This window comes from Danio aesculapii, chromosome 6 (assembly GCF_903798145.1).
Source record: "Danio aesculapii chromosome 6, fDanAes4.1, whole genome shotgun sequence".
Classification (NCBI taxonomy): Eukaryota; Metazoa; Chordata; class Actinopteri; order Cypriniformes; family Danionidae; genus Danio; species Danio aesculapii.
The window spans coordinates 40,112,295-40,127,947 of record NC_079440.1 but is presented as its reverse complement, the minus strand read 5'-3'; the positions used below and the strand labels follow the sequence as shown (position 1 = coordinate 40,127,947).

Here is a 15,653-nt window from a genome sequence, read left to right as displayed (position 1 = left end):
TGCTGCGTGAGCTCTGCTAAAAGCACCACTGTGACTGACACACAGCCAATCTGCCCAACAGCACAGCTGGACCTCGCCAAAGCTTCATAATTCAGTGTTTATCTACTACTTGCTGGTATTTGCACAGGGTCAAGTTGCTCACTTGGGTCAACAAAATATAAAAGGTTTGTTTGGGAGTATATTATTCACCTGGTGAGCCATACTCGTGGCGAGGAAGACGGCAAATCTTGGGCATCACTTCCATCAAAGTCTTCACATACTGCAGGATGGTGCCCTGAAGCTGAACAAGAAGACAAGGTTTACTAGTGCCCCATTCAGCTGGAAAATTATAGTCTTTCTTCTTTAAAACTTTAGTTGTGCATTAATTAGCTCTAATTATGATAAAAATTCTTATAAATGACAGGTTTGATATTCGTGAAATAAGAAATTAGGTGTTGATAAAAACCTTTATATGCTCATGTCTTTCAAACATCCTCAAATACCTATATTCATATGGAAAATCTTACCAGGCTTTTGACAACTTTTAACAGCTCCTCCATCACCACAGCGATGCCCTGGTATCCCAGAAGTCTGCAAATAGCCTTAATATGTGGAGGTCCCACAAAGTTACGGTAGAGGCTGTATATGCTGCTGTACGCCAAATTCAAGGCCTAAATAATCATGAAAAACAAGTAAATGGAGTATGTTATTGAATTGTATGTAACAAATACAAAATGTGTTAGGGAAAAATATTAAATAAATATTATAAAAAGGTGAAAAATCAAACAAAAGAGATATAACATTTAGTAGTTCGTTATTTCTTTTCTTAATATGTGTGCATAGAGTTGCTGAAGTTTGCCCTGCGCGCTTGCGGTTTTTAAAGAAACTTCTGTGGTGGGTGAATCTTGTCAATGCTATTATTCAAAAAGGTAATGATTCGCACTCATCAAGTAATTGCTTCGTACTGTTTTTATTTTTACATTCTTTGGGTGATTTAAAGACACAAACATTTCGGCACAATGCCCTCCTCAGTGTGTGACACAATCCTCTCACTCCACCCTTTTATCCTATAGTCAATCACAATGCATCATAGTTAGACCGCCACTCTCATTTTCATTTCATTATCCATGATTAACCACACAAGGACTATCTATCTTTACACTTCAGACATCATTCCACAGAGAAACAGTATATCAATTATTATCATTTGCCAATGGACTTCAGGAGAACTACACTACAGGAGAACGCCACTTCAGGAGACTATCAGATTAAAAACTCATCTCTTGTCGGCAGGGGCGTCACAGTGGCACAGTGAGTAGCACGATTGCCTCACAGCAAGAAGGTCGCTGGTTCAAGCCCTGGTGGGTCAGTTGGCAGTTTTCCCTGTGTTCGTGTGGGTTTCCTCCAGGTGCTCCGGTTTCCCACACAGTCCAAAGACATGCGGTATAGGTGAACTGAATAAGCTAAATTGACCATAGTGTATGTGTGTGAATGCAAGAGTGTATGGGTGTTTCCCAGTTTGGCTGGAAGGGCATCCACTGCATAAAATATATGCTGAATAAGTTGGCGGTTCATTCTTAATCTCTTGTCTGTGCCAAAAGCCTAGTGCAGAGATATTCAATTGGCAGCCCACAGGCTGAACTCGGCCCCCAAGGCAATTTGTTCCGGCGCTCCAAATAGTGACCAAGACATCAGAAATAAATTTAGTTCAGTCAAAAAAAGTTGCTGTAGTTTGAAGTGACATGCTTTTGATAATTTCAGCACGAGCTGCAGTTAAAGGCTGCTCAGAACACGGTTCACGTGACATTAAGCGAGTGACAGCAACAAGACGATGATAGATGCTAACTTTTGTTAATTTCTTCTGTTTGTTTCTTTCTTGTTTTTTTTTTTTTTTTATATATTAGGAAATTCAGTGTAAAAACATTACCTTCTACAGCAGAGTTGGACGAAATGTCTCTTTCAATTGTGAAAAAACAAATGCACAAATTAGACAATTCAATAGCGAATGGACAGAAAACTATTTGTTTGCATCTGTCTGTTCTTTCGGGCTCAGATGTTCGGCAGCAAAAAAAAAAGTGTGTTTGAATGTAGAAGAAGCTTGAGCAATGCACTGATTTTGTTGTACTTCAAAATACAACATTTGAATATGTTTGCAAAAAAGCCTATTGTACAATGTACTGAACTTATAAACACAGGTGTCTTTAGGAGCAAAAATACAACATATGGGCTCTTATATTGCTGTTATGTCATCACTCACTATTGCAAGTTATATCTCTCTGGCCCCTCATTTGGGATGCTTTTCATGAACTGACCCCCATGACAAACTAACTGAATAACCCTGGCCTAGTGGTGCCCGTGTTCGATTCCCAGCTTGAGGTCCTTTGTAGACTCTTCCCCTCTCTTTCTCTTTCCCAATACTTTCTTTTCTGTAACCTCCACTGTACTATCAAAATAAAAGATTTAAATAATAATAATTTTAAAAAATCATCTCTGGACCAATACGTGTTAGTTTTATTTATAATGTTATTTTATTTCTCTTCTTCTTCTTCTTCTTATTATTATATGTTTTTGACCAAAATATTGTTTTGATAGAAGAATTCATAATTGAACAATATGAACAAATCATAGAAAATATGGACTAATTTTGTTTTCTGCTGATAAATTGGAACTGAAAGAAAAAAACTCATCTCTTTGCATTAGCATACACATAACACAAACATAATCCTAATATGTAAATCCCAAAACAGAAATGTTAAGCTACATTAATTAGAGCAGCCACAACTGTGCACAATTTCAAAAACAAAATCGTAAGAATCCACAACAGCAGACATTAAATATCTCCTCATGAGCTTTTCTTTCTTGCATATTTAAGAAGCAGTAAAACTGGGAAACAACAAGTATCCTTCCATTTCTCTAATTAGTTCCCAGTGCTTGTAAGTAGGCTGATTAAATTTTAATGGTGACAGCATAAGCATATATATATGTTTGTAGGTGTTGGGCAGTGAGTCAGGAGAGACAGGTCACCAGTCTGAAGGATTGAATGAGAGTGAGGGAAGAAAGTGCCATGTCATGTGCTCCTCCAATGATTGAGCCAACAAGTATGCGTAAGAGATCGAGGACGAGTGAGAGAGTTCAAGCTCTCCCAGCCGTATTTCTGTTTAAAATGCACTGTACGCAAAAAAAAAATGATGTGCCGTCTCCCCCTCCCCACTACTCTCTCTCTCAGTCTCTCTCTTTTTCTCTCTGCTTCATGTGCTGTCTGCTGCTCTAATCAGATAGAAGAGCTTTTCCTTGCAGTGCTGTGGATGTGGAGCTGGATTTGCAGCAGATTTTAGCCATGCCAAACGGAGACAGGTATGGGTCAGACTCACTGAAGGCTTCAGGGTGATTCGGTCTACAACAGTGAGGTGATCGGACTCTGACGTGACTCTTCATCTCTTACGGTAAGATTTTGATTACATCTCAGTGTCCTAAACATTTTTTTAAAAACAAAACTGTGTAGATTCACTATAAACAATTATTAAAGATCAATTCAGGTATGTACTGTGGAAATACTATTACAATAAGAAAGGTTAGTTGCTTTGTGGTCCTGAAAAATATCAGAAAGAGCAGCAGGTGCATAGGAGAGAGTATATAAGTCCTCTTTTTTTTCTTTCAGATGTGAGTGACTACACTGAGCATTATCGACAGCGTGCTTCTAGAAGATCAAAATGATTAGCGTTCAAGCTTTCACCCAGTATGACAGCAGCATGATTACAGCGTGCGTGTGTATCGTAAAGGGTCACCACTCATCCGCAAGTCTAATGTACTGATTTATTGATTGACTTAATGGGTAAACGAAAGCCTTGAGCGGCAAAAACAAAAACAACCCAATGTCAAAAATGATGGACAAACTGAAAGGCAATGTAAGCCAAATAAAACATTTAGGAAATTCAACAGAGAGAGCAGATGGAATTGAGCAGATATTAAAAATAAAATAATTACATTTATTTGTATCAATTTAAGCAGAAAAAAAGTAAAGAAAATAAAGAATTCTCAAAAAAAAAAAAAATAAATAAATTAAAAAATTTAAAAAAAAAAAAGCATCAATGTTTGATCTTTAATAATAGTAATCTAAAACAGAAAAAAAATACACTCTCTCACACACACACACACACACACTTGAAGTCAGAATTATTAGCCCCCCTTAGATTTTTTTTTCTTTTTTTTTAAATTTCCCAAATGATGTTTAACAGAGCAATTTTCACAGTATGTCTGATAATATTTTTTCTTCTGGAGAAAGTCTTATTTGTTTTATTTTGGCTAGAATAAAAGCTGTTTTTAATTTTTTTAAAACCAATTTAAGGTCAAAATTATTAGCCCCTTTAAGCTATATTTTTTCGATAGTCAACAGAACAAACCATCATTATACAATAACTTGCCTAATTACCTTAACCTGCCTAGTTAACCTAATTAACCCAGTTAAGCCTTTATATGTCACTTTAAGCTGTATAGAAGTGTCCTGAAAAATATCTAGTCAAATATTATTTACTGTCATCATGGCAAAGATAAAATAAATCAGTTATTAGAAATGAGTTAGAAAAAATCTTCTCGCCGTTAAACAGAAATTGGGGAAAAAATAAACAGAGGGGCTAATAATTCAGGGGGGCTAATAGTTCTGACGTCAAGTGTGTGTGTATATATGTGTATATATATATATATATATATATATATATATATATATATATATATATATATATATATATATATATATATATATATATATATATATATAATTTATTTATATATATTTATATATATAATTTTATTTTATTTTTTTTAAATATATAGTTTTAACCTGAAAGTTATATTTATTTAGCTGCAGTACGATTCAGTTATTATAACTCGAGACAATCCCTTAAGAACTTTTATCTTGGCAAGCAGACATATGGATGTAAAGCCAATTGGATTTTTTCCCCTCAAACTCATTCATATAATCCTGCTTTAGAAATCCTGATATGTGGTTTTGCAGAGGAAAAAAAAGAGATCCAAAGCAATCAAGGTGGACAAATAAAAAAAATCTGTTTTGTATTCAATAACCTGGTTCTTTCTCCCTCTAGATAAATCTGATTTAGCTACCACTGTGATAGAGCAGAGCAACTGTACTTGGTTGTCAAAGAAATCTTTTAATTAAAGAAGACAAATTTCAATTACCTTTTCAAACATTTTCAAAACAAATATAATAGAAAAGAACTGGAACATAATTGCATGGACTACTGCAAAGGTTCAAATCATAAATCTGCAGTTTTATTATACCTTTTCTCCTATATCAGTATTACTGATTCAATCCTTTTGATAAATAACTTTAATTCAAAACCAATGCTTGCCCCAATGCCAACAACTCAAGTGTTGAATAGTTTAAAAACATCTTTTTATGCTGAAAGAAATAATCTGCATGAATGATTTACCTTCATTCCTCCATACAATCAAAAGGATCAAATCAGTAATACCAACACGATCTCACGGCAATTCGTAACTTTTTGATTTTGTGGCTAATTCGTATGAATTCGTACAATCTTATTGATCCAATTTAATGGGGGTTGGGGGGGGGGGTGTCTCCATCGTCATAAAAGCAGACAAACTGCTTCATTCCGGCTGTCTTTCAAGGATGTAATTGTAGACCTACCTATGCTAATGTGTATATAACACAATTGTGTACTGTGTATTGATATTGTGTAGTCCTATAATGTGACGAAGCCACTGACAATATGTATGATTATGAAATCGATTTGAATGCGTGCGCGGCTGTGCACACTTTTTTCCACTCTCACATTTGCATGTCACGACGATTTGCATGTGCTCTATGTACATTATAAATACAGCTGCAGGATGCACATTTAATATTATTCTCTGCAAAGAATCTGTTCTTATGTCTTCATTAATTCAGTGCTACACAGCCAAGCACCTCAAATTTATTACCTTAAAGTGTCACAAGTTTAGATGATACTACAAATTTACAATTGATAAAACAACGCTATTAAAAACAGGGACTAACTTACTTTACTGACTAGTAGTTTATTTTTCACGTTGGAAAAAAAGAGTCGACTAAACTACAGTGAAAGTTGTATTCTGTGGACACAAGAGAACTAACCGAGTTAGTGACGCCATCTATCGGCGGTGTGTGGATCTGTCCCTACATTGAGTTACAAAGTATAAACCTATTAAATATTACTTGGGTTACTATTAAACTGCTAAACATTTAAACTGATAAAACAAAAAATTAAGCTTAAATTCTGTGGCCAATAAAAAATATTTATATAAAGAATATTATTTATGCATTTATTTTTTATTATTGTTAATTATTTAAACGCACACATATACACTATACACACACACACACACGCACACACACTTTTCCCTAATGATGTTTAACAGAGCAAGGACATTTTCACAGTATGTCTGACAATACTTGTTCTTCTGGAAAAAGCTTTATTTGTTCTATTTCGGCTAGAATAAAAGCAGTTTTTAATTTTTTTTTTAAACCAATTTAAGGTCAAAATTATTAGCCCCTTTAAGCAATTTTTTTCTTCTTCGATAGTCTACAGAACAAACCATCATTTTAAAATAACTTGCCTAATTACTCTAACCTGCCTAGTTAACCTAATTAACCTAGTTAAGCCTTTAAATGTCACTTTAAGCTGTATAGAAGTGTCTTGAAAAATATCTAGTCAAATATTATTTATTGTCATCATGGCAAAGATAAAATAAATCAGTTAAAAGAAATGAGTTATTAAAACTATTATGTTTAGAAATGTGTTGAAAAAAACTTCTCTCCGTTAAACAGAAATTGGGGAAAGGAGGACTTCCTTCTTTTTTTGTCCTCGGCTGATCACATGCCTGAGAAGGAATGGTATAATAAATCTGCAGATTGAGGAGTTGAAAATTTGCAGTATTTTATGCAATTATGTTTCTGTTCTTTTCTATTGAATTTGTTAAATAGATTATAGTAGCCACGTGTTATGGAACATTCAAGGTTACAACTAATCTGCTAACAACTAATGTTTTTTCTCTATTTTCACAGATTCTTCTAAATTGTTCCAAAAGTCTCAAACCAGTTGTCAACAAGTTGTCTTTGAGCCTCAACTTGAAAAACAAACTTATCTGAATAACTTTCTTCCATATTTTTCAAAATCATTGCATGACATCTCAAATCTGCCTTCATCCTCAAACTCTGTGTGCATAAAAAATATTGACCTAAAACATGACTATCACCATTCAGAACATCACAGCCACCTCTGCCATCGTCAGCTGGCCGTCTTCTCCGGGCTGTATCGACACGTTCTACAGCGTCATGTATCACCCAAACTGGAACAGTCTACTGATGGGTTACACTCGCAAAAGTTTCCTGCGTGAGGACAGGGTTCCCGTGAGCCAGACGTCCACCAGTTTGGGCAATCTAAGTCCACAGACTACATACATCCTCTGTGTCACCTGCCAGTCCGCCAATCCCACCAGAGAGCAGTGCCAGGTCTTTAATACTCTAGATGAGGGCACTGAGCTCGGGGAGAGCGGCAGGGAGCTGGCCATGGGAGTTTGGCTGGCCAGCAGTATCCTCCTGCTGATCATCGCAGTGGCTCTGCTTTGGGGATGCCTTCACACTATGTGTCCAGCAAAAAGAGACCCTGATAGAGTCAGCCAGTCTGGTCTGAACCCTCCACACCTGGCTCTGACCCCCATGGATGGGAACATAGGAAGCGAAGGAAGAAAAAGTCTGTACACTCCTAACTGCGGTGAGGAGGAAACTCCAAATGCGACGGTGATTGAGAATCCTTTTCGAGCCGAGAGAGAAACAGCAAATGGGCAGAGTCGTGAACTTCGAACTCTAAGTAATAAGCACCCCGGGTCAGAATAATTGGTCTGCCAGTTTGCCACTGGGATTTGTTGACCCCATCACTTCAAACTACTCCCATGTACACAATGTGGACAATAAGCAAAGAGGAAACCATTTTGAGGAACTGAGCCACTTGGGTTAATGATTAATTTAACATTTAAATGTCAGATGAAAATATCACTTGCTAATTAAACAAGAAAACTGAAAGAGCCCCCTTTGGCTTACACTGTAATTCAGTGAAATTGAATGTGCACAAAGTGTAGTGTTTTTTATATTTTGGGAAGAGGTTCCTTTTGTTAAAATGCATATAAAATTTGTTTACCCAAAAATTTTAATCTGTTTTAAATTATTCACCCTCATGCCGTTCCAATCCTGAGACCTTCATTCGTCTTTGGAACACAAATGAAGATATTTAAATAATCATCCTCAATTGACAACAGTCCAGAAAAGAAATCAAAAACTGTCAAAAGATTCCTGATGACTTAAGGAAAACTAAAAAAAAGACTTTATTTGGGGATGTCTTCTCTTCAGCTGCCTCAGCTCGTTTACACTAATACATTTTAGTTTTAAGACCCATAAGTTTTGCTACGGTTAAGCCTTCGGTCCACACTACCCCAGAGTTTTCAAGCCCTGAAAACGGAGCGTTTTAAAAACACTAAAGAGACTGTTTTGGTTTTAAAATGCTGCTGATCCGTCTCAGTGTGGATGGGGGAAAACAGAGAGATCTGAAAACGGGGCATGGCTACAGACATTTGCTGATTGGGGCTTTTTCCTCAAAATTAAGTGCACAAATTTCAGTCTTCAACCCTTTCCTTAAATTCAGACTAGCAAGTTGATATGGAAACAAACTCTTGAGGACACCTCAGGCAAATCTTCAAAGTAAACAGTGTAGGCTACTTTATAACATGATATAAGGAACTGCCTATTTTATTTGGATATTAACTTAACAGACACTAAAAATGTGGAGCCGTTGTGTAGCTACAAATTTATATCACATAGGCTATAACATAACTGCCTCCTTTCATTTTCATTGACAAATATGACACACACCTGTCTCTTTTGCTGATTATCAGTTTTGATAATCAATAATGGCCATTATAAAAGTGTAATGTACAATAACTTTATACAACATAGGAAATAATGGCAAGCAATCAGTCAATATGCAAAATCAGTGTACGTGGTTACATATATTAATGTATTAACTTATCTTTGCACTCAGCCAAAACGTGTTACCTGAGAACAAGTAATAGATTCAAAAGACAAGATGAATTAAATATCACGTTTAACAACTCTAGTGAGATGAGATCCAGCAGTATATCCTTCATGAACTATCCAACGTGCATTGCTCTTATCTGGGAGGGTGTGCTCAAAGCACCCACTGACTGCCTGGAGCTCAGACGTGCGCATGCGCTGCAGCCATGGTAGAGTGTGTGTGTCTGTGTGTGTGTGTGTGGTCACGTGATGTGCGTTTTCACTGGTACAGTGTGGACGGAGATGTTTTCAGAAACGCTAGGTGTAACGCCAATGTGGGCGCGGATGGTTTTCCTTTTGAAATGTCATTTTAAAACTAAAACTTAGTGTAAACAGGGCCTCAGATCGGGGTGCGCACCCTTTAAGAGGAAGAAAAGCCTTTTTTTCCCTATTATATACTTTTTGGTGCTCTAATCATTCTTAGAGCGTTGCACCTCTGGACTGTTGCTGTCTATGCAGGATGAGGGAGCTCTCAGATTTCATCTATAATATCTTAATTTGTGTTTCGAAGATGACTAAAGGTCTCGTGGGATTGGAACGACATGAAGAGGAGTACTTCATAACAGAATTGTCTTTTTTGGGTGAACTAATCCTTCAATGCATTTAGCATCAGAACTTATTCATACTATTTTAAAACATTTTTACCCAAATTTGAAGAGATTTATATGCATGTCTTGTCAAGTTTATAAACATGTCAGTTTAAAGATAAGCAACACTATCATGTAGCTTTTGTGAGACAAAAGCAAAGCCAGCAATGTGTTAAATGATTTGATGTACCTTTACCTTCACCTCTAATACATCTATACATGTTCATCAATATCTCTGTAAGTGGAGTCTCTGTTTCTTTAGAAAATCCTTCAATGCCTAAAAATGTACCTTGCATAGCTATCTATCTTGCTTAATAATAAAACAAGAATATTTCTCTGTGTTGTCATGTGTTATGGACACATACTATAACTGCTTGTGAATGCCAGAGATGTATTTGATGTCAGTGTGATGTATAATTCCTGTTTACACCCGGTGTTAAGATGCCTGGTTTTGCTGGAGACAACACATTATCTGTTTACAACTAGAGTTTCAATCTGTCTCTTTTGTCCACTATACTTTCACTGACGTCAGGGTTTAGGGGTTGATGTATGGAACAGAAAATAAGTAGAATAGCACCTATGATTTTTGCTTTGCTAACCACAAAACTGCATTGAACATGGATTTATATTAAGAATCAAGACTGGTATCATTGTGTTATCAACCTTTTTTTCACCTTCAAGCTTAATCTTACAATGTCAGACAACAAAGTATAAATCCCGTCTGGCTCTTTAACAGCAGGTCTCATGATACATAAGAATTAGGTCAGTAAGCAGAGAGGAAGCACTGTTTAGTGGCTGTTTGAATGCATTAAATCACTTTGAGCATTTATACTAAGAAAGAAATCTGGTGCATTGTGTTTTTGACCTTTGGTAGTGGTCAAACTGGATTTAAACCATTTTTTAACATTGAATACTTGTGATTGGATTAACAAATAATGGATCTTAACTGCTTTAAACCCACCTTTGAGCCATAGAGGTACTGTGGCTGGGCATTGGGAGGCTTGTCTCTCTGAAACTCCTGTGAAAACGGCAGAATGGTGCGAACAAACCTAAAGAGACAGGAAAATGATTTTAAAAATAGATTCATTTAGCCATTTTTGTGTTGCACGGCTTTTTTCGACCAGTTGTTGTCAAGTGTGTTCAATCAGGCTGTGCTCAGCATGTCCACTCTTGCCCCATTCACAGATAACAATACAGTGAAAAAAACTCATCACAATTCACAACCGCTTTCAGAAGAACATGTTCTTAAAGGAAAATGACAAAAAGCTATAAATATCCACCGTGACATGACAACTTTTAGGAGTTGTTGTTCTCAGTGTGCTGGCTCAAGTCAGTTGGCAGTGAGTATGATATAACAGGAGCAGGTGAGAAGTGGCATCAGTGTGCTTTGTGTACCCATCCATCACTCAAAGTCTCACAAAACTCAAATGAATCATCCCTTTATTGTAAAAATAAAGAATTAAAAGTCTTCTCTGAAAGCTTTTATTAGCATGCTGGGACAAAGCCAATAATGTGTCTATGTTTTTGTAGAGATGGCAGCACCCCACCAGTTATATGAGACATATTGGGAGCCCAACTGAACCCAGAAGGCATCAGTTCACTTTGATACTCTATAGCTACATATATGATGAAACTGTCAGATATTAAAAGGTTCACATCCCATCTCGAAAGATCACAAAGTGCTGAAAAAGATGTAAAGATAACTTTAATCTTTTTATCTTACCACATTTAGACTTTCAATGAGAACCTTTAATAATAATAATTCCTAACATTTATATAGCGCTTTTCTGAATACTCAAAGGGCTTTACACATTTTTGGGGGGAATATCCTCATCCATGTGCAGCATCTACCTCAGGGGTGCCAGAACTCGGTCCTGGAGGGCTGGTGTCCTACATATTTTAGTTCAAACCCTAATTAAACACACATGAACCTACTAATCATGCTCTTTCTAGGTATACTAGAAACTTCAAGGTAGGTGTGTTGAAGCAAGTTGGAGGACAGTGGCCCTCCAGGGCCGAGTTTGGGCTACCCTGATCTACCTGGATGACACGACGGCAGCCATATAGCACCAAACCGCACACCACACACACCAGTTGATTGGTGGAGTGGAGACAATTATGATATGGGGATGTTAGGAGTCCATGATGGACAGAGGCCAGTGGTCAAATTTGACCCTACTCTTTTTCAAAGGACATCCTGGGATTTAACGCCGTTTAACGTCTCATCTGAATGACGGTGCTCACTGAGCATATAGAGTCCCCATCAATATATGGGGGCATTAGGACCCACACAGACCACAGGTTGCTGCTGGTCTCACTAACACCACTTCCAGCAGCAACCTAGCTTTCCCATGGGGTCTCCCATCCAGGTACTGACCAGGCACAGCCCTGCTTAGCTTCAGTGGGTGACCATGTGAGAGTTGCAGAGAGCTAGCTGCTGGCTCAATACCTTTGATTTACAACATTTCCCATCTCCCTATAGTTCTTTAGAAAGCCCTAAATTTGCCTCACTTGTTGTCATATTTAATTTATGGATCAGATTGTACCTTGTGTTGAGGAAAAATTGTGTTTGTGCTATTTGACAGTAAATTAATCAAACAGCAGATGGTAGACAAGCATCAATAATTCAGCAGAAACATTTAATAAAAAGGTCATTGATTTGTTTAGACTTGCTGCTGATTATACGCTTCTCAAAGCAATGCTTCAGTGCAAGCAAAAATCATACAACAGATCTTTCCTGGCTGAAATGAAAAAGATGTTCATACATATCTTTTAATTTTTCACATTTAAGCGTAGACTGACTATAAATAACCAATGAATTACCTTAATAATTAAGCATTATCTAAAAAATTGAAGATAAAGGTCTCGAGGCATCTGGCTTTTTGATATGTTGAAAGAAATGCTCCGTGCTATTTGACTTTTAATCTCCATCACATCTGTTTAACTGAAATATGGATGAACTGATACATATTGCAAAAGCTGTAGATTTAAAGTCAAGTCTACACTGTTAAAGTGCTGCGCATTTATGACATTAAAATTAAATAATTTCACAGTCTTTTAACAACAGATTAGCAAGAAGATATACACACACATATCTATCTATCTATCTATCTATCTATCTATCTATCTATCTATCTATCTATCTATCTATCTATCTATCTATCTATCTGTCTGTCTGTCTGTCTGTCTGTCTGTCTGTCTGTCTGTCTGTCTGTCTGTCTGTCTGTCTGTCTGTCTGTCTGTCTGTCTGTCTGTCTGTCGATCTATCTATCTGTCGATCTATCTATCTGTCGATCTATCTATCTGTCTATCTATCTATCATGAATAAATATGAATCATATACAATAGTAATTGACATATTTACACAGTAAACAGCATGAATATATACACTTATATTTAAATATAATTACATATTTTAATTTATGATTTATAATTATATTAATTTATATTTCAGTGCTTCCCACACATAGACTTTACTTGGGCGGGCGGCCTAGGTATATCCAAGTATATTTGGTGACATTTGTTTTTATTATTATCATCCTTTTACAATTTTTTCTATCTGCCCAATAGCCAACACCCACGATCGATTAACCAGCAGAAAATCTTTTCTTGCCCTACACGTTTCCAATTTCTCGTTGTGTGTGCGCGAGAACTGCCAACACTACCACAGACATCTCATGTACTCAACTTAAAAATGTGTTCGTTCGGGGTTTCTAAATCTCCGATAATGTCCAGGATTAGGCTTTTGGTTTCACTTTCTAAGCCGTCGTCATTTTTATTTCAAGTCTGATTTACTTTCTCTTGGCTTCGCAGCTGACAGCGTGTGCACAGTCGCAAGACAGAGAGAAACATATAATTAATTATTTGATCTAAATGACTCGGATAAACTCTTTTATATATTTAGAGAGGAAAATACATGTATACCGTTAGAAATGCTTAATTAACTCATTTGCCTTATTTAAATAATCTAAACTTTTTATTCTTGTAATTATTAGATTTTTTTAGAGATTTTCATTCCATAAATGTTTTTATCCCTTTACGTCATTTATTTCTCATTTGCTGTATTTTTTTTAATTTGATGATGGTGATATATTATATATTTTATACATATTTAACATGCTTTGGCAATACTGTACAAAATGTCAGCAGCAGATTTTACCTGTCAGCAGGTACACATGGCTCCTGAATAGAATAAAAGTAAAACAAATAGTGGGTTTCTTTATTTATTTCAACCCATTGGAAAGAAAAAGTGTATACTAAATAAAAATATTGTAAAAATAAATAAATAAATCCCTTTTTTGTCGCATGTAGGTAACCATGTGCTGTGGGTAAAAGGTGTGTTTCAATCCGGCTACCACCGCAAGTATATTTCAAACCTGTGGGAAGCACTGTTATATTAATGCCCTTTATATTTCACAAACAAAATCAGATTATGCTATGGCAGAATGAATTCTTTGCTTTTATTCTTGTCTGAATTGCCATATTAATATAAATGAATAAATAAATAAAACAAATAAATAATTTTTTCAATTAGTGGAGGGACAGGGGGGCCGTGGTTGTGGGGAGGGGTCTGACCCACCTGTTCGTGGAGCCGTTGTAACAGTAGTTGGGCAAGAAGTCATAGTTCAACTCCCAGAAGACATGGAGGGTGATTCTGCCGTAGGGTGCGGAGACGTTGTGGTTCGCCTCACGGAACATGGCGTCGATGCTGTCCAGTGTCAAATACTTACTGAGGAGTTTATGGGTCATTCGGTTTATGTCCAACAATCCCTCCAACTCCTGATCAAGGACAGAGAGACAAAAAGTCCTCTCACTATCAACACAATAATGTTTTTAACCACAACGGCCTTCAACGCACAACTCACAAACAGTTTGTGCCCAAACCAATAATGAGCTGTGGAATCATTTCAGGACACTTCGAAAATTCAGTCAGATGTCCATTCTGCTGTCTGTGTGCGCATGCATGAGCACAGACACACACACACAGGCACAGACATAAAGAGATGCCCACACAGATACACACAGATGGAGACAAAAACACAAACACACAGATATACACAGACAGAGACAGACAGTGATACACGAAAATAGAGACAAACACGCGCACACAAACATTGGTACACACAGAAACAAACACAGAAACACAGATATGCACAGACAGAAACACACATACAGACAGAGACACACACACACGCACGCACGCACGCACGCACGCAGAGAAAGACTGTGACACACAGATACACACAGAGATAAGACACACACACACACACATACAGATACAGACACAGAGGTACACCAAACAAATGTGCACACACAAACAGATACACACACAGAGACACAAAAACACAAAAACACACACACACACACACACACACACACACACAAAAACAGATGTGCACACACAAGCAGATACACACAGACAGCGACACACACACAGAAAAACAGACACACACACAGTGGCGCACGCACACATACACACACACAAACACACACACATACAGAGACACACAAATAGATGCACAGAGACGCGAACACACACACAGAGAGACACACAAAACAGACAGAAAACCACACGCACACACACACGCACACAGATACACACAGAGACACAGACACAGATATGTGCAGACAAACACACACACACACACAGACAGACACAGACACACATATACACACAAACACAAAAACAGAAACAACACAGATATGCACACACACACAGACAGACAGAGAGACAGACAGACACACACACACACACACACACACAAAAATGCACAGAGACACACGAAACCAGACATAGGCAGATGCACACACAGGGACACACAAAAACACATAAAAACATGTGCACACACACACACACACACACACACACACACACACACACAGAGAGAGACACACACACAGAAAGCAAACATTAATAAAATGATTCACTCTCTAGGCGAGCCAGACTTGGCTAAATTATTTCTGCT

General features: G+C 37.1%; 2 protein-coding genes across 2 annotated transcripts in view; one reads left to right on the top strand and one right to left on the bottom strand.

Annotated features, from left to right (window-relative positions):
* The window catches only part of cyfip1 (cytoplasmic FMR1 interacting protein 1), an 86,195-nt gene that overhangs the window by 16,663 nt on the left and 53,879 nt on the right, over window positions 1–15,653 (bottom strand). Inside the window, exons 22-25 of the mRNA XM_056460161.1 lie at window positions 14,267–14,466; window positions 10,649–10,736; window positions 507–650; window positions 190–280 (exon numbers count right to left, since the gene is read on the bottom strand). Of these exons, the coding sequence (XP_056316136.1) occupies window positions 190–280; window positions 507–650; window positions 10,649–10,736; window positions 14,267–14,466 (523 nt within the window). The remainder of the gene's footprint in view (window positions 1–189; window positions 281–506; window positions 651–10,648; window positions 10,737–14,266; window positions 14,467–15,653) is intronic.
* On the top strand, window positions 7,220–7,934 carry LOC130230865 (fibronectin type III domain-containing protein 9). The gene has a single exon (XM_056460162.1). It carries the CDS (start codon window positions 7,220–7,222, stop codon window positions 7,868–7,870), a length of 651 nt encoding a protein of 216 aa, XP_056316137.1. The 3' UTR covers window positions 7,871–7,934.